The sequence below is a fragment of the Chaetura pelagica genome, unplaced genomic scaffold, assembly GCF_000747805.2.
Source record: "Chaetura pelagica isolate M959 unplaced genomic scaffold, ChaPel_1.0 scaffold150, whole genome shotgun sequence".
Classification (NCBI taxonomy): Eukaryota; Metazoa; Chordata; class Aves; order Apodiformes; family Apodidae; genus Chaetura; species Chaetura pelagica.
The window spans coordinates 4,061,332-4,080,223 of record NW_009952052.1 but is presented as its reverse complement, the minus strand read 5'-3'; the positions used below and the strand labels follow the sequence as shown (position 1 = coordinate 4,080,223).

At 37.0% G+C, this 18,892-nt stretch overlaps 2 protein-coding genes across 2 annotated transcripts in view; both read right to left on the bottom strand.

Annotated features, from left to right (window-relative positions):
• LOC104393888 (sentrin-specific protease 6-like) overlaps positions 1-8,750 on the bottom strand; it is a 10,721-nt gene extending 1,971 nt beyond the window's left edge. Inside the window, exons 1-5 of the mRNA XM_010003416.1 lie at positions 8,615-8,750; positions 5,568-5,671; positions 3,872-3,960; positions 1,769-1,837; positions 1,513-1,663 (exon numbers count right to left, since the gene is read on the bottom strand). Coding sequence (XP_010001718.1) covers positions 1,513-1,663; positions 1,769-1,837; positions 3,872-3,960; positions 5,568-5,671; positions 8,615-8,618 — 417 coding nt within the window. The 5' untranslated portion in view covers positions 8,619-8,750. The remainder of the gene's footprint in view (positions 1-1,512; positions 1,664-1,768; positions 1,838-3,871; positions 3,961-5,567; positions 5,672-8,614) is intronic.
• The window catches only part of SENP6 (SUMO1/sentrin specific peptidase 6), a 53,472-nt gene continuing 43,045 nt past the window's right edge, over positions 8,466-18,892 (bottom strand). The window contains 7 exon segments of the mRNA XM_010003426.1: positions 8,466-9,001; positions 9,003-9,048; positions 15,388-15,480; positions 16,017-16,139; positions 16,725-16,841; positions 16,927-17,033; positions 17,623-17,849. Of these exon segments, the coding sequence (XP_010001728.1) occupies positions 8,951-9,001; positions 9,003-9,048; positions 15,388-15,480; positions 16,017-16,139; positions 16,725-16,841; positions 16,927-17,033; positions 17,623-17,849 (764 nt within the window). The 3' untranslated portion in view covers positions 8,466-8,950.

The following is an 18,892-nucleotide window of genomic DNA, read 5'->3' as shown; positions in this document are numbered from 1 at the left end:
CCCCCCCCCCCCCAACTGGGGAGGCAACTGGGAGCCACCGTCTGGCAGGTCAGTGCTGTCCCTCGTGGGGTCAGTAGGCACGGTGTTGAGAGGGGGCTGAAAACCAACTGCTGTAAGAGCTGACAGGTATGCTCCTTATTACATGGTCACCCTCTCAAATGAGTCGTGGTTTTAAAACATATGTAATTATTTTAACCCTTATTATTAAAAAGAAGATACTTTAAATTCACAAAGAAGAAAAAGATGTGCCTGAATAAGACCCCTCTCCACACACTACCCATTCAGTTTGTACAGCTGCTGAAAACAATGAAACTTCATGCAATTTTCCAAATACATTAGCAGCTGAAATAATTACCTAAGTAACTATAAGATAGCAACGTACCGTGCACAGCCAGTACTGGTTTTCCTTTCCCACTGCTGTTATTTCTAAGAACAACCTGTGATTTACTATCTGACATATCCGCGTGCCATCCCCGTCCCCTGGCAGACAAAGCTGCTGTTGTAGATTGCCAGACCAGGCAGGATCAGGGATTCAGCCTGACATAATTCAGCAATCAGTTTGCAAGAAGGAAGGCGTTAAAAATATCAAATTTTGGTTGTTCCTCATATGGCCCATGTACAAACCAGGAAGCACTCAAGGCTGGTTTTAAGTTCTAGAGGGTTAATTGGATGATCTTGAAGGTTCTTCCCAACTCAAACCATTCTATGATTCTGTATTTGGGCTTCATTTTGCATAAACACACTCCGCTAAAGCCCTGCTGCTCTCATACCAAGAACAACGGAAGCTTGGAGGAATGGAAAAGAAACCACTAGCTTCCTTAGGAAAGGGTTAGTTACAGGAGCATTCAGGAACAGGGCTCTAAAGTACTATGGGCTGTAAACTGAGTTAGTGTCCCATGCAGGTAACACCTCACTTAATCATCTCTTCTACCAACCCAGACTGGAGGGTGCTACTCCTTCTGCTTGTGAAAGGATCAGTCACCTGAAGGCCAAGACAGTTTAACCAATTTCTTCAGTGGAATAAAGATTTGGCTTTTAGATGTAATGGCTCCACTTACATGTTTTTATGCAAGTAAAAAAGTCTAAACTAGCAGTGTCATATAAAGAAATATATTGAGAGTCACATTTCCTAGAGGAAAAAGAATAAGCTTTTTGTAACACACCTTTAGTTTAAATTTTGAACTCAAATTGTAACTGTTTCTTACTGGATAGCTTTAAAGGGTATGCACTGTAAGAACATAAAGTAAGACTCTAACTATATTTTCTAAGGATTTTCTCAGAAAAATGGTTTTCAACTTCTGGTGTATATGTGTAACTAATAGCAATGATTAGTTTATTTCCCAAAAAGTATTCATTGTCATATATGTTAATGTATAAATTAGTTTATAACACATAATCTAATAAATAGCTATAAGAGCTACACTAGACAGACTTTTGTAATTGTAACAATTGAAACAGCTCATATTTGATTGCTGCAGAAGACAAAACAGTTACACAAAAAGCTATACAGACCTCAAAAAAGCTCTCCACATACTGCAGTATGTACACTCCACAATCACTGAAGTTGTTCTGTTGTGGCACTTTTGGGTTGGAACCTTTCATGACATCTTTAGAAAAGCTTCTTTTGTTGCCTTTCCTGACTTCCCATTCCACTTCTAAATATCTATAATAGAAGACCATACAAATTAAAACTTTTTTTTTCCTGAAGAATTTGGGAAGAAAAAAAAACAAAACAAGACCACCACAAAAACCCAAATGTGAAACTTACTCCCTCAGTGTTTTCACAACATTCGAGCGGGAAGGGCCCCTCAGTGAGTCCATAAGCAATATGCAGGGCCTGACAAGAGAGAACACAATTTTAAAGCATACAGTATTTCACAGCAGCTTGGAAAACACAGTTGCACAGCTAGCTGGGAAATAGTTTGTGGGGTGACTAGATCAATACTATTAAGTTTTTCCAGTGCTCCTATATTCCCCTAACTGGGATGGCTAAATTCAAAGTTATCTTTAGATTTGACCATACACTAAGTACACTTCGGAATGCACTTAGAAAGCTCAGTACTGTCAGACTGAAAGCATTTGTTACAGGCAAAAACCAGTTGCTCAAAACCCCCTCAGGTTTTGACTACTGTTCTTCTAGATACACAAACTACCTGGGACACTGGCAAGGGATTAGAAAGTAAGGCACAGAAGCCATAAACATCCTTCTGAAGCAGCAGCTTCTGGAGAACAGAAGACACCAGGTATGCACGTTCAAGAAGTTTCCCAGCCAACAAATCTGAAATCTACTTAATAGTTACAAACAAGAAACACATTTTCTAATAATAATACATACTCAGACAAGGTGTTCTTTACAGAAGTTACAAACTAGTAAATTCACACAAAATATCTGCATGCATTTATGTGTAGGTTTCTTTGCACTTATAAAATAATTTACATGTATGTCATTTTTTAGGAATGAGCACATAATCACTTTAATAATGCTTGCTTTTATATGTCCTTGTTTTCATTTCTGACAAAATAAAGTTACTATTTATACTAACAATGCTCTTTAAAAATGCACAATCCAGTACATTGTGAGGGAGCAGGGAGGGGGAAAGGAGGGAGGAGAGAGCAGAGGGGGAAGGGAGAAAGAAGTGAAAGCCTTCTCAAGGTAATTTTCTTTTTCAGATAGAAGTAATTTAAAATATGCTAATAATAAAGTATTTAAGTGCCCTTAATGACTTCTGATACTGAAGTGTCAACAATCTTACAAAATTTCATCTCTGGATTAAACTACCGTCTGGTGGAAAGTATTATGTACTGTTAGTCTGTCATCAAAATGGGACAAATTTAGCACAGCTATAATGAGAAGCTCATAAATATGCCTAAAAGTCAAAAACAGATGCATTTTTACCCCTTCATGAAAATGTATTAATTCCTGAATGAACACTTCATACACATTTCATATAATGTATACATTTATAATTTTATCCTGCACCCTAAGAAAGTACTGTGAAAGCCTTTACCTTTCTAGTAACCATCACCTTCACAAATAAATATAAAAATGGATAAATAAATTGTGAAAAAAAAGAAACAAAACTGTGGAGAAAATAATAATAGGAACAATATTTCTAGATTCAGAATAATATAATTATGTCACCAAAATACAGGCAACTGCAGTTACTGATTACTAATAAATAATTTTTGGGTTTCAAATGTAAACAAAATAGATGTTAATAGTTTCAAAAGTCCAAAACAAGTAAAAATGTAAATAAAAAGTAACTAAACTTAGTATCATGGAACTAAGAAAAACTAAGAAAAAACAATACTAAGGAGAGAAAAAAACTAAGAACTGAAAGCAACAATAAAGAGAAATAGCTACAACACATTTAGGTAAGATATGGGGGCAGTTAAAAATTATTCCTATTTTTCTGTACTAGTAAATTACTATTTTTCCTATTTTTATACAGAATTCCTATTTTTCTGTACTAGTATTAGTATTAAATTTAATTCTTTTCATTTAAAGGGATTCTATTTTTTTTTCTAATATAGAAGAACACATTTAAACATGCTTCTGCACCTTCTTTTTGTAGGAATCTAAGTGCAAGATATCAAAGAATAGCCTTGTTTGAAGAACCGATTTCAATTGCTGGAAGCAGCACACAGGCTTAAGAGATACCCAAAAAGCTATTATTTCACTCCTAGTTTCATTAATTAAATTTTCTGCTCACTGAAGATTAAGATACTACAAGGTATCAAATTTTCTCTCAAACACTAATAACACACTGATTAAAGTGTTTGAACACTGATGTATGACCATTTCCCAGAATGACTGTTTTTACATTTCATAAACTTCTAAGAAATTTCCGTTTTAACAGTTAATACTTACTGTTTGCAGATAGTAGGCTTCAGGTGCCACTGTCCCATTTCTGAATTACAGTTGTCATCTACAAGGCCTCCATCATCACTACTGTCTTCCTACAGGAGCAATATGTTTATAGGTGTTTAAAAGCTAATACTGCTTTTCAAACAGATGCAAAATAAATTACTGCTATACTTACCATTTTCATTTAAGACCAGTAACATAAATTTAATAAAGAAGTGATAAATTTAATCTGAAACCATTTGTTATTTGTGAAGTTTGCATTACCAACTTTTAGTCACGTGGTTTCTCAAATCCATGGTGAAATGAGACAGAGTGAATGGTGCTATTTGCTTAATGACTGCTGAAACTAGAAAAAAAGCTGTAACTGACATTGTTGGCTTAAAAGAGCTGCATGTTCTTTTATTATAATCTGAATTATCAATACTTTCTGTTGCTAATGATAACTAGAAATTGACTTGGCAGTTTCATGTATGTTAACTTCTAAATGAAGTGAGAAGTAAAATTTGATCTTTGCTTCAGAATACACCAATTTGGTTCTTCGGACAAGGGCAATTAAATTTCCATAAAACTATATATCATGGGTTGCAAAAACAGTCATGCCACAAACCTGGGAAAGTCCTTTGACTTTTTGATTTCCGTATTGATTGCTATGAAGGACATGGAAGTTTTACAAACAAAATCACTAAGTTAACATATTTGAGAGTATCTCAAATATCCATAGTTTCTTACCCTTTTACTGGGCTGGCAAACTTCCATTAAGGCAAGGATCACAAAACATTTTGGCAAATGGCATGACAGGAGAGCCAGGTTGAGTCTTCATGAAAAGCACAATTAGGTTTTAACATAAACTGGTGCTTTTATATGTGTGCACACATATACATACTATTTGGAAGACATTATAAATAGCTGCAGACTTTGGAAAACAATTGTTTGTTCTGGACTCAAAGTTGAAAAATGGGTAATTCCTAGACTGTCTATTTGATAGCCTCCAATTCTTTATTTCAAACAACTTGAGTCATACACCTGGAATATGAACAGGAAGGTCAATTAGGAAGAGTAAATGTGTAGCTTCTAGCTTGCTCACATTGACCTTACACTGCAGAAGCAACAGGGTTATGGAATAATGCCTTCATACCCAGCAGTGAGTCAGTGAAGGACATTTTAATTATCTGGTTTTCCACAGCTATAGAATTAAAATTCTTCCAATTTTTACAAGAACACTACTTGATTTTAAATCCATGCTGTTCACATTAGATTAGGAGAAGTACCAATGAAATAAAACAGCAGAGTAGCACCCACTTCTAAATGTGTTTTATGTCCAGGAAATGCAGCTGAAAGAAGAGTAAATTGTTCTTGGGTCTGGTAGATAAGCATGGGGTGGGATAGATGAAAGACAGAAATGTGTTGACTTTCAGAGTTTCCACTAAAATAATTATGTAATATTGTCCCTATGCAAAAGACAACTCAATGCAGGATCAGTAGAGCAGTTTCCTATTAAACAGTTTCATGAATGACTACACAACCTTATCCCCTCAGCTCAATTTGCAGATTTTTGTAGGTATGTAGTGCTATGGATCTGACATTTGTAAAGGTAACTATCTCTAGAAAATACACCTTTACACTGTGTATACAGCTTCTAAGCTGCCCATTCAAACTATAACACAACACTTCACATTAATAAAGTTGCTAAATTCTTTACCTGGTTATCTTGGTCTTCAGAAAAATCTATAAGCTCATCTTCATTTAGCTTACTGCCATCAGCTGAGTCTTCACTATAGTTTAGCCTGATCTTGTGCAATCCATCTGCATCAATCACAGATAGTGGTATATTTAAACATCAAATACTACATCACCTTTGTAGAGCAAACTAATTTTAAATACCTCAGATTTGCTCAGGATTGCTCACAATAACTGTGTGATACAGCTGACGCAGTATTTTATTCATGCATATGAACAAAGTGAAAAGTTCCTTATTTTGTGAAAAGCCTAAAATAAATTCTAGAGACCTAGACTAAAACCCACCGTGAAATTACCCTGTAGCTCCATGAAGCCTGTACTGCTACCAAAAGGGGCAGTCCCATTTGGTCCCTAATAAAACAGCTTATTCTCATCCCTAGCTGGTTCCTTCCATGACACCAAATGCACCCACACACTGTGGACCAGACTGAGGAAGTCAGTCAAGTTATTATTTTTTTAACTTGAATAACTTATTTGATCAGATTACTTGTGCTGGTAAAAGGGAAAAGGCAGGCCAGGAACACTCTGCTAGGGAGGGTAGAATGCAGGATCAGCTCTCCCAAGAGAAGCAGCTTAGAAACATTAGTGAAACATCACTGCAACATAAATGATTATCTGTAAAGTCACTTCCCTACCCTCCATCCTTTAGCTGCTTGGGAAACAGAATCAGAAAAAAATCAAGAATGATAAATGTTACAGCTGTACCTGTGAAAGAAGCAGATGCAGACAGCTACAGGCTCACTAGTCTTACTGTACTACCATAATAGACTTAGAACAGATATTTAGGGGGAAAATAATAAACTATGTGGGAATAAGTGAAAAATAAACCTGTAATCTTCAAAAGAAAACTTGTCCTAGAAGACGAGTACACAATATATATCTAAACAATCACAAAAATAGAAGTGTCAGTTACAGTGCCACTGGAGAATGTATTACTTATTAAAGAAAACCAGGATTTCTTTAAGAACATTAAATAGGGCAATGAAGGAGCTAATGGAAAAAATGGAGAAGACCTGGATTTGAGAATACTTCAACAGAGAAACTGAAGTAACACTTTGGAAAGAGGTTACTAGTGAAGTTCCACAGGGACAAATCTGGGAATTAGTTTCACTCACTACCTTTGAAAAGACCTTGGCACAAGAAGTAGGCCATATGCTAATGTGACTTATTGCTGACAGATTCCTAAAAAATAAAAATTGGTGTTGAGAAGAATTACATCTCATACAAAGATTGAGTAATACAGAGAGGACTAGTTAAATAATAATTAGGATTATTTCTTCAAAGTTATTTAGGTGTCAGCTTGTCCTAATTTACAAGTCCAACACCAGGATTTAGTTTGAGATCAAGACATCTACGTTTAGGCTCCCATGTACAGTGGGCATCCACGGTCTCATAATGTTAAGTGGAGACCATAACTGGAGCAGTGAGCTAATCAGCTGAACAGCTACTCTATGTCTGCTTTAGGATGAGAGGAGGTGGTCTCTAGGTTTCACTGACTATCCTATCAAAGAGGCACCTGGTGTCTTCTCAGACATCCTAGGATAACCAAGACATATGTATGGATTTGGGGCAGAGTCAAGACCCACACCCTTTTGGAGAAGCAGCTGAAGGCTGGGCAGAAAACCCAAAGCCTACACATCCCCATCTTTCTTTCTCCTGGTTAAAATGGAAGTTTAGATACCCAGCACATCTAAATTTAGCTGCCTAAACCTATCTTTAGTATCAATCCCAAACTGATTTTCACCCTTAAACTTGGACTGTGACCTGTAAAAATGTCTGCATTAATGAAAGGGTCCATCATCTGTAATATCTGAGCAAGACAGTCTGAGTGATTTAGTCAGCAAAAGAATGACCATCAGCTGCCAATACAATGCAGCCATAAAAAAGAAAGAAATGTAATCCTAGCAAAATATTCGTAGTAAACTATGTTCAACTAGTTAGAGACAAGTATTAGTAGCAGCATTCAAGATATGAGACAGTGTCACACAGCAACAGTATCATAAACAGTAACAATCACACATAAAATAATCCATTCAAGCAAGACCAGATCTATGCATACTTGGTGCCCTCACCCCCTAGACCTACTAGAAGTGACAATGTTATTACAAATGAATACATTTAGATTAGAAAGTAGGACAGTGTTTATACCCACAATTATATTGAAGCTGTAATGGTCTGTAGTATAAAGATTAAACCATATGATTGATAATATTTTCAGATTTGTACCATAAGCTATGCAAGTACTCACTGTGTACGTTAAGTCAGTAGGAATACTATTCGTGACAAAAGTACAAGTTTTTGTGTGTCCAGATGTTTTGTACTCTATGTCTCAAGGGGATCCAAACCTTGCAGTGAGCAGAGTAAAGCATCTTTTCCTAATTTCTTCAGCTGCCTTTAAAAGTATGTTAGTTCCTTTGTTCACTTTGGTACAAACACTGTTCCAGATCACTGAAATGAGCCTCTACAGAAGTGATGCATAGAGAAAGACTCTCTAAATGTAACGAGGTCTTAGTGACATAATTTTTTGTGTTTGTTTGTTTAGATTATTTTGTTCTTTAGATACCTTCTATCAGGACATTAAATAACTTGATCGTGCTCAAGCAAAACCTCAAATGCTGGAAGACACTGGAATTAATATTGCTCACAAAATTCAGTTCCCCCATGCACATACATTATGAACTACTTTTCTTTCCTTAACAATTATAGTCTTAAGTGATGCAAAGTGTTATCTACAATATGTTTTTACGTTAAAAAGGTCACACAACAGAAAAATTAATCTTATTTAGGGAAACAGTGTTTTATCTCCAGCTCTTTTGCCTTAAGAGTTACGTCAATAGCCACAAAAACATTTTATATGCAATGGCTATAAATTACTCATGTTGTAAGCACTCAAACTTCAGTCACATACTAAACTTTTAAAGTAAGAAGTTTACACAATTGTAAAAGTAGCAACAGATGTGAAATCTCCAAATTATTCATTAAAATGTGCATATTTTTTCAATTACATACCCATAGATTGGCTAGCAGCTGTGAATTCACCCTGTATACCATTTTCATCCAGAGTCCTATGGTCTAGTTTATGGCATGCTGATTCCACAGTGTTAGGTTCTTCCACATTACTGTCTATTTGATTTAGTTTTTTGAAAGCACTTTTTCCCCTACAAGGACTTCTTCTACAACATGAAGACTCACTGTCCTCTGTTTCTGTGTGTGGGTCAATTAAAGCTGTATTATACTTTTTGGTCAATGTCTTCTTTGCTGTGCACTTGGAAGGAGAGTTTTGTGCATCTAATTCATTTGGCAAAGGAGATGGTGTGTTACTCTCTCCATCTGAAGAGGAAGATTTTATCTGTGTTGCAGCATTTTCATGATAGTGAGGATTTGGTTCATATTTGGGTTTTTCTAAACCAGGAAAACAGATGACAGCCAAAAACCAGTGGGCCCTGAAAAGGAAAAAGTAAATTAAAAACTAGCAATTACAGTAATGCTCATGTTTAAACCTAAAGTTGGCAAAAACTAAACACTGAGTGCACGTGTGTATGTGCACTCACACAAAAACCCCAAATCCTGCCCCTATAGTTATCCAAGATAGATTGTCATATCTGGTCACTTTTCTGAGGTTTTCCTGAAGCCCTCAAAGTCGTCTCTAAAGGTAGTATCACAAGGTAAGATCACTCAATGCAAGTAGTCACAAACAAATACATTAATATGATACAGTTAGCTGAAAACAGGAGCTGCCTAAATAAATTTCAATTTACTCATACTGTTTACATTCCTTTCCTTCCTTGTATTAAAGCTCATTTATTTTTTAACATTTGCTTTATCACTGCATGAATTGGAGATTGTAAAGTTCATGCTTTATGGCTGTACAAAATTTTCTAGTAGTTCAGGACTAACAACACAAGTAACCAGATCCAATAGAACAGATGAGTTGCCCATATTCTCCCACTTGTGATACCTTCCAATTGTATATGAAGCTTCAAATTTTTAAAGTCTTGCTAACAGTGAACTAAAAATGGGAAACAAGTATATTTGTAATGCCATCACCATGACACTGGTGTCCTCCTTACCCTTCAAACTAACGTTCTAACCCTTTCAGGATCTAATCAGTTAAATTGCCCAACACAAATTTTGCCTCTTGTCACTCAATCAGAAATGGAGCAGCAGCAAATTCAGGGATTGAGACACTGCAAGTAGGTATCAACTGACGTGATTTAGAAATTTTCTGAAGGTTCTCTGATTACCTCCAGCAACTAAAAAAACAGAACCTAGCTATGTATTATGGAGGTGAAGCCACATTTCAATGTGTTTTAGAAAAAAAGAAAAAGCAGCAAAAAAAGTCATAAATAGATTATTACGAAGCCTAAATACAACTCAAATACAATGGCAGGTAAATAAAGTGGCCTTTGAAAGCAGCATGTGAAGTGCAGAGGCATTTTGTGTTAAATGACTTACCATAACTAGTAAATCAATATACTAAGTATTGCCAAAACCTGAATTTGTGTGTGTTCTATTAATACAGGCTTTATGTATCAATTATGTAAATAGACTAGTAAATTAACCTGGACCTGAACAGAAAATAGCTTGTAACTTTAAAAAAAAACAGAACCTATTTCCACTTGAACAAAAAGACTGTACTGCCAAAGGACACTGACGCAGTCACAGTTAAATCAGCCATGCTGTTCTGAAGTTAATTATCCCTAGATTCATACTGCCCACGTCCAGCTACTGCAGTTTTGTAACTTGTTAGAGGATGTGACCACATTCCCTAAACTAGTGGTTATGGGAAGAGTCTGGAAAGACTTTCAAAGAATCACAGAATGTTAGGAGTTTGAAGGGACCTCTGGAGATCATCTAGTTCAACCCCCTGCCAGAGCAGGACCACCACAGAGTCTAGGGGAGGTCACTCAGAAACACATCTAGATGGATTCTGAAAGTCTCCAGAGAAGGAGACCCCACAGCCTCTCTGGGGAGTCTGTTACCATGCTCTGTAACCCTTACAGTAAAGAAGTTCTTCCTTACATTGAGGTGGAACTTCCTGTGCTCTAGCTTGCATCCATTGCCCCTCAAGAGGCATGACTGAAAAGAGATTGGCCCTTCCTTTTTGACACCCACACTTCTGATATTAAGATACATCAATAAGAAACCCTCTCATCCTTCTCTTCTCTATACTAAACAGCCCCAGTTCTCTCAGTCTTTCCTCATAAAACAGGTGTTTCAGTCCCTTTATCATCCTCTAGAATATACTCTTAAACCAGATGTCAGAATAAATAGTTGTATCCTAAAAAAACTCCAACAAACAAAAAAACCCCATCATTATGGGCAGCACAGGAGAAAGATTACCAGGAGTAACCATTCTGGGTTGACATTGGACTAATTTTCAAGGTCATTTCCAACTGTGAGGATTCTGAGATGAGCAACATTCCTGTAACATGAGAGAATCTCTCAAGTTCTCAAATCATAGAATAACTTGTTTCACATAGTACTTAATTCAAGACACAAAGAAGCAAAAGAAACTCTGAGACTGGATATCAGCCAGACTAATTTTGCCACAGGCAAAAGGTTTGAGGCCTTTTCTAAGTAGTAATGAATGCAGATCTTTCACTGGAACAGTCTTCCATACCTTTGATCTACTATTGTATCACATAGAGAAAGCTCTGTTTACAAGGACTAAGCAAACCAGGTGACAAATTCCTGAAAAAAACCTGCAGTGCTGCAATGTGTTGAGTCACACTGTGAGAGTCTTGGACTACTCAAGTGTGTATGTGAGTTCTATGATCATAACCTATGAAGACAAGGAATAAGCTTACAGAAGAGAAGCTGGTGATGAAAGCCTTACTACACTATAGTAGGTAGCACATCCAGATGTCCAGGCAAAGGCATGTCGAAAAAAATGCTGAAAATGAGGTTGTTCCCTGCACACCACAGGCATTAACTGTCTCTCTCTCCTCACCACTGATTCTCTGTGCTCCTAGTGTTTTCACTAATCCCTTGAAGTTATGAGGCAATGCCCCAATTACAAGAAAAAAAGAAAGAAAACTGGACAGCTAAACATGAAATAGTTGGAAGTTAGTTACATTCTACTGGATTTTCAGCATCTAAACATCTCCATTCTTGTCAACATAAAGCATGACAGTCCTAATTTTGGAAGTGAGGAACAGGAGCATGGGGAAATTTCGGGAATTACGTAACACATAAGTTACACAAGGGAGCTTCTGAAAAAGATGCAACTTAGTTCAAATGTTAGGACACAGGCCACAGCCTTTATCATAAGACTTGCATATCTGAAAGACTCACTGCAGATTAAGAAGCCAACTAATGTACCAACCAGCACCATAAATACAAAAAAATGTTGCTTTGGCACAACAGCAAGGTTTCACAGCCCTCTGCTCTGTTTCAAAATGGTAACACATACTATATATAAAAGAATGGTCAAATATATAGTAACCTGGTAAAACCTGCTATTCTTGGTACAGCAATATATGGAGGGAGGAAAAACTTAGCAACTGACAACTCTGCTACTAGGACAGAGGCCTAGAAGCCTTCATACTTGTCAGTTTTTGTGTTTTTTCCCCAGAAGCTCCCCAGACTCCTCTCTGTTCTGTAACAGCAGATACCTACATTTTACTGTCCCAAATATGTGAGCATCTTCCCCAAAACAGTTCAGCTCTTTGTTCCTCAAAACCGAATGCTGGGTTTCAGAGGATGGGAGAAGTGACATGTCTAAGGGCAGACAGACTAGCAATAGGAATCTCAGAAAAATACTAGCAGCTAATAACAAAAAAGGAAGATTTAAGTTTAAGCAAGTCAAAACCAATAAAAATCAAACCCGCTTCCCCTGCCAAACCACCATTTTCTCATCTCCCTAGATACTTGTTTCTTTTTCTTTTTCTGCAATGCTCTTACTGTACATATCAGGAAACCTGATGAGCAGGACCCCTACCACTAGACCAGGTTGCACAAAACCTCATCCAACCTGGCCTTAAAAACCTCCAGGGATGGGGCATCAACAACCTCCCTGGGCAACCTACTCCAGTACCTCACCACGCTTATAGTAAAGAATTTCTTCCTAATATCTAACTTAGATCTCCCCTCTTTTAGTTTAAAATCATTACCCCTTGTCCTATCATTATCTTTTCTGATATAAGGTTGTGCAGTAAGAACAGAATACCAAGCAGGATCACGACCCTGGACCTCAGCAGGGCCAACTTTGACCTTTTCAAGCAATTACTAGGGGAAATCCCATGGGATAGGTACTAGAAGGTAAAGGGGCTCAAGATAGTTGGTCAACATTTACGGACCACTACTTCCAAGCTCAAGATCAGAGCATCCCAATGGGTAGGAAATCAAGAAAGGAAGCCAGGACACCTGCATGGTTAAAGAGGGAACTGCTGGGCAAATTCAAGTGGAAAAAGAGAGTCTACAGATCATGGAAGGAGGGGTTGGCCACTTGGGAGGAATACAGGACTGATGTCAGAGGATGTAAGGAGGCAACTAGGAAAGCTAAGGCCTCCTTGGTATTAAACCTTGCAAGAGACATCAAGGACAACAGAAAGGGCTTCTTTGAATAGATTTCAGACAAAACTAACACTAGAGACAATACAGGCCTGCTGCTGAATGAGGTGGGTGCCCTGGTGACAGAGGATACAAAGAAGGTGGAGTTACTGAATGCCTTCTTTGTCTCTGTCTATATTGCTGGAGACAGTCCTCAGGAGTCCCCTGAGGCCCCAGAGGAAGTCAGGATAAAGGAGGAGTTTACCTTGGTTGATGAGGACTGGGATAGGGATCAATTAAGCAATCTGGACATCCATTAATCCATGGGTCTTAATGGGATGCACCCATGGGTGCTTAGGGAGCTGGTAGAAGTCATTGCTAGGCCACTCTCCATCATCTTTGGTAAGTCGTGGGGAACAGGAGAGGTGCCTGAGGACTGGAGGAAAGCAAATGTCACTGCAGTCTTCAAAAAGGGCAAGAAGGAGGACCTGGGCAACTACAGACTGGTCATCCTCACCTCCATTCCTGGAAAGGTGATGGAACAACTTATCCTCAGCACTGTGCCTCCCTTGGCATATCAAGGATAGAGGGTCATTAGGAGCAGTCAATACTGTTTTACTAAGGGGAAGTCATGTTTAACCAATCTGATAGCCTTTTATGAGGACACAACCAGGTGGATAGATGATGGTAGTGCACTGGATGTGGTTTATCTTGATTACAGTAAAGCATTTGACACTGTCTCCCACAGCATCCTCGCAGCTAAACTGAGGAAATGTGGTCTGGATGACTGGGTAGTGAGGTGGATTGTAAGCTGGTTGAAGAAAAGAAGTCAGAGAGTTGTGGTCAATCAGACAGAGGCCTGTATCTAATGGAGCCCCTCAGGGGCTGGTACTGTGACCAGTACTATTCAATTTATTCATCAACGACCTGGATGAGGGAACAGAGTGCACTGTCAGCAAGTTTGCTGATGACACTACCCTGGGAGGTGTGGCTGACACACCAGAAGGCTGTGCTGCCATTCAGTGAGACCTGGACAGGCTGGAAAGTTGGGCTGGGAGAAATGTAATGAAATACAACAAGGGCAAGTGTAGAGTCTTGTATATGGAGAAGAACAACCTCATGTACCAGTATAGGGTGGGGACTGACCATGAATGACAAGACAGGATGATGTGAAACAAACTATATAACAAGCTCTAAGACAACTAAAATTTAAGTGACAGACACTGCAAAGTTCTAGTACTTAAAGCTTTAGGGGAGAGGAATGGTAAGGATGAAGTCTGCGGTGGACATGGAAAATATCTTATACCTGAGACTTTATCAACTAAGAACTGGCTGTCTTCCCGTGGCTATACAGAGGTCATTGCTTGTACAGTCATTGCTTGGGAACAGCTTAATCAAGGATTTACTTATGACTCTGTAACAAAGACAGATCTATGGTCATAACCTCATACCTGCCTCTCAGCAGCTAGCCTCAGAATTCAGCTGGCAGGAAAAGAGAAGATTCAGAAATTTTCCTCCCACTGCACAACAGCACAGTATCTAGATACAATTCTTTGAAGAGCTTTAAATTAATTAAAAAAAAAAAAAGCTTTAAATTATAAAAAAGCCTATTTGTTGAATTTTTTAAAGATCTGTTAGGTATGTCTGTAATAAGTCAGTTACAATTCCCTCTCTGTCCTTACTTTATGTTTTTACTGTATACTTTTAAAATGCAGTAGTCTTACACGCCTAAATATTTTGGCTTAAGGGCTCCTTAGATGCTTTTTTCAAATGCAGAAACGTGTTTGTGACAATTTGCTCTGATCTTAAGGAAAGCAAACATCATTAAGTGTTTAACAACCATGAGAGTGCTAACAGTCTGCTTCCTGACACAAGAAAAATATCAAGATAAAAGGATATAAACAAGAATAAAGCTCCCAATACAGGACAGTAGAGATCTTAAATTGCATTTTCTTCTAATATAAATTTATTGCAACTAAGTATCTCATCTATGCCAAAGAGATCTCATTAGAAGAAAAAGGACTAAAAAAGGCAAATCCAAAAGTTATCAATGACAACAGCTTAAAAGAGAACTTCAGACAATAAGATGAAACTGAGAAAAAGTACTCAGAAAAGTTCAATTTTGCTCAGTCATTACATATTACAACACTGCACTTAGAGGTTTTACACTATTTTGTTTATCACCTGGAAAAAGATTTTTAACTTCAATCCACACTGTGTAACTTTCAACTTTAGAATTATAAAGCCTGAGCCTTTACCAAATGTGATTAAGAGGTATGTTTACTTACGCTTCATTAAGGGGAACAAAAATGAAATCTTTCTCAAAAATGTCAACATGTCTTGTCCATGTTTTTACTCTCCCATGTCGTTTTTGCTGTATTCTGGAAGAAGAAACCAACACATGATTTGTAGCGTGGCTTATTTTAATTGAAAGACTAGTTTTCCACATACAGAATCATTGAGGTTGGAAAAGACCTTCAAGATCATCAAATCCAACCGCCCACCCTACAACCCCTAACCACTACACTATCTCCCAAAACACCACGTCCACCTGTTTTTTTTAAGACCTCCAGAGACAGTGCCTGTACCACCTCCCTGGGCAGCCTGTTCGAATGCCTCATCACTTTTTCCATGAAGAAATTTTTCCTAATATCCAATCTGAACCTCCCTGGTGCAACTTGACCCCATTTCCTCTTGTTCTATATTGGTCACTAGGGAGAAGGGGCCAACCTTTTTCACCTTAACAGGTTCTTCATACTTTCAACGCATACTCTGTTTGTTATAGGACTGGATGCTTCAGAGTTCTGTTGGTATAATAATACAGTCTGACAAGATTTATAAAATGCTATAAAGCACCTGTCCTTGTAATTTTCACTGTACTTAGCTCTTAGTTAAACTGACACATGAACAGACTTACGAAAGGTTTGAAGTTTCATGAATATTTCTTCTTTCTCTTTGATTAAGGCGTTTATAGAAGAATGAACTGAACACATGTATTCTATCAGCATCTTCTTTTTTCAGTTTTTCAAGTACTAAATACCTTATTATTTAAAAAAAAAAAAAAAAAATTAATGGAGGTGTTAACTTGAAGTATTGATTGCCAGAGTCAAAAAGACTGCTAACAGTGCTCTCTCCCCACCAAGTTGTTGCAGACTCTCACAAAATAGAGTGCTAACTAACCACAAAAACCATTTAATGCAAAATTGGAGTAAATGCTTCAACGTATTAAGTGCTCTGCTCAATCAACAAGTAGTCCTGCTGCTGTTTCATTTATTTTTATATCATGGCAGGAAAACAAAGTTTCAAAGTGTTTGTTACATAATGAGCTACCTAGGAAAGACTTGTATTTTGTAACTGAGTCTCTGAATCTCCAAACACTCCCAGACTGATTTTCTTTTCACCTGTAAGCATTTTAATAGTCTGGAAATTATATGCTTCATGTGCAGCATAATCACAGCAGGATGCAACAATTCTAACATTTGCAGCATCAGTGACACGAAAAACTTAATGTATTATGTTAATAAAAACAAATTAAATTCCAGGGAACACCAGTAGTCTGGAAAAAACACCTGAACTTAGTTTCAAAGTAAAAGATGACTAAAAATGGATGTGAAATAAAACTTACTTTAAATAAAAATCTATAATAACATCATTTAAAAATTCTCCTTCATTTAGACAATGGAGGTCTTCGTTGGTCACGGAAATACCACCTTTAGCTGGAGGAGGAGGGTAAACTATCAACCTGAAAAAAAAAATACATTCAATAATAAAAATGAAATGCCACAAAACCTCAGAAAATTGTTACAGGGCAAAGATAAATATCTTACTTTTCTATAGGACCAATAAATACTGTATGTGGTTCTCCAATTTCTTCATCATCATCAAAATAGGGCAACTGTTTATTTCGCTGCTGCATTTTGGACTCAGAAGCAACCTTAAAAGAATAAAGTCAGTATTAATTTGCACTGTGCTCAAATTTACCAAAAAGATAATAAAAGCTTTGTGAAGTCCAGCAGTGTAATATCCATTGCTTTTGAGAAGTGTGACTTGAAGTTTCGTTTTTTCCTTTCCTAGTTAATTTATCACACTTATGTCCAAAGCCACAAAACTTTAAAATTCTTTAAGAGGTAGTTCTGTTTAAAGAAGGCCTTCATTAAAATTAACTATAACATTGCAACTTAATTTCTTGCTTGAAATAGTATAATTTTAGCAGTAGATGAATTTTTAATCAATTATGTTGTGTAATTACAGTACAAATTTCTTGTCCCTTAATGATTTTTAAATTACCACATGACTTGTGGACCATTTCACAACCTTATGATGAAATTAAACACATTAAAAAGTATTGTGAATGTACAGAATATTTCCCACAGTCTCATAACCCACCAGGGTCCAGTCTGGGAATCTTCATACAAAACACACCAGAAGTTGGGATTTTTTTGGCCTAGTGACTAGCACACTATTTTAGTGTACACCTAAGTTAAATAACACAATGACTTGATCTAAGACAGAAACATAATTACATTTTTCATTTTGTTTTCTCTGTGAGATGGGCTTCCTTTGGAATTGTCCTCCAAGCACTTAGTAAATGCAACAAGTCTGCCATTGGCTTCTTCAAAGGAAATTTTCACAAAGAAGTCAGAAATATTATTTCTTATACCAATGTCAGTAATTATTTTTTCAAATATTGAGTTTGCATGAGGATCAAGACCAGTTTCAAAAATCAGAATTATGTACTGTTCTTCTTGACCTACAAAAAAGCAGACAGAAAATTGATTTAGAAAAATAATGTGACAATTATTAACAGATTTCAAAGAACTGCAGGCCAACATGTGCACTCTGCTGCCAACATATACAAGCAGCAATACACATGTGTGCAGACAGAAGGATTAACCACCAAACCTTTCTACCTACATTTGCAAAAAGAGTACATTCAACTTCTGCCTTCATCTAGATATGTTAATTATTACACCTGATTAAAAGCCAAAACTTATTTTGAAATAACAGCTTCTCTGCTCACTGACAGTAAGACTCTGTAATCAATACTTTCTCTTTTTTCTTTATTTCAGATGCTATCCTATTGTTTCAATACAATTCCAGAAATTATGTATTCAGCATAGTTTCCTCTCTACATTGGGAAACACCATACCCTGACTTCTCCCAAGTCAACACTAAGAAGTCTAGCGTAGCTCTCTGAAAAAATCAATGAAGATACACTAATCTGTGAAAATTTATTAGAAAAGGAGAACTGTTTTTAGAATGTAGATGGGCATTTGTGGTCTCAACGTTTATTAGAAAAACTACTTACATCTATTTAACCCCTTCAACAGCTATACAGTATTTTATTTTAAAAGATTTCAGCTTGGTTTTGTCTTAACTTTCAAAGAGATGTGATTGCAAAAGGGGAAAGAAAAAAGGAAACTGAAGAGAACGCATACTAAACTAATTTTAAGATACATTAAGACAATTAACTTATTCTCCAAACAGATACATGTCTACACTGCAAAATCATGAACAAGCATACAGGGAAAAAACCCAAGCTAATAATCCACACAACAGTTTCTACTAAAACTAAGGCCTATAAACAGAACAGCACAGAAAGCAGTAAAGCAAAAGCTGTCATATAAACTTAAAGGCTCACTTACAGAAGCTAAACAAATCAACTTGCTTCCATTTAGTATAAGTATCAGCGGGAAAAGGTTATAATGAACTGACTACACATCTTAGAACTAGGATGTGCCTGGACAAACAGAAGACTACAGTTTTGCGAAGTGGTTCTGAACTGTTCAGCAG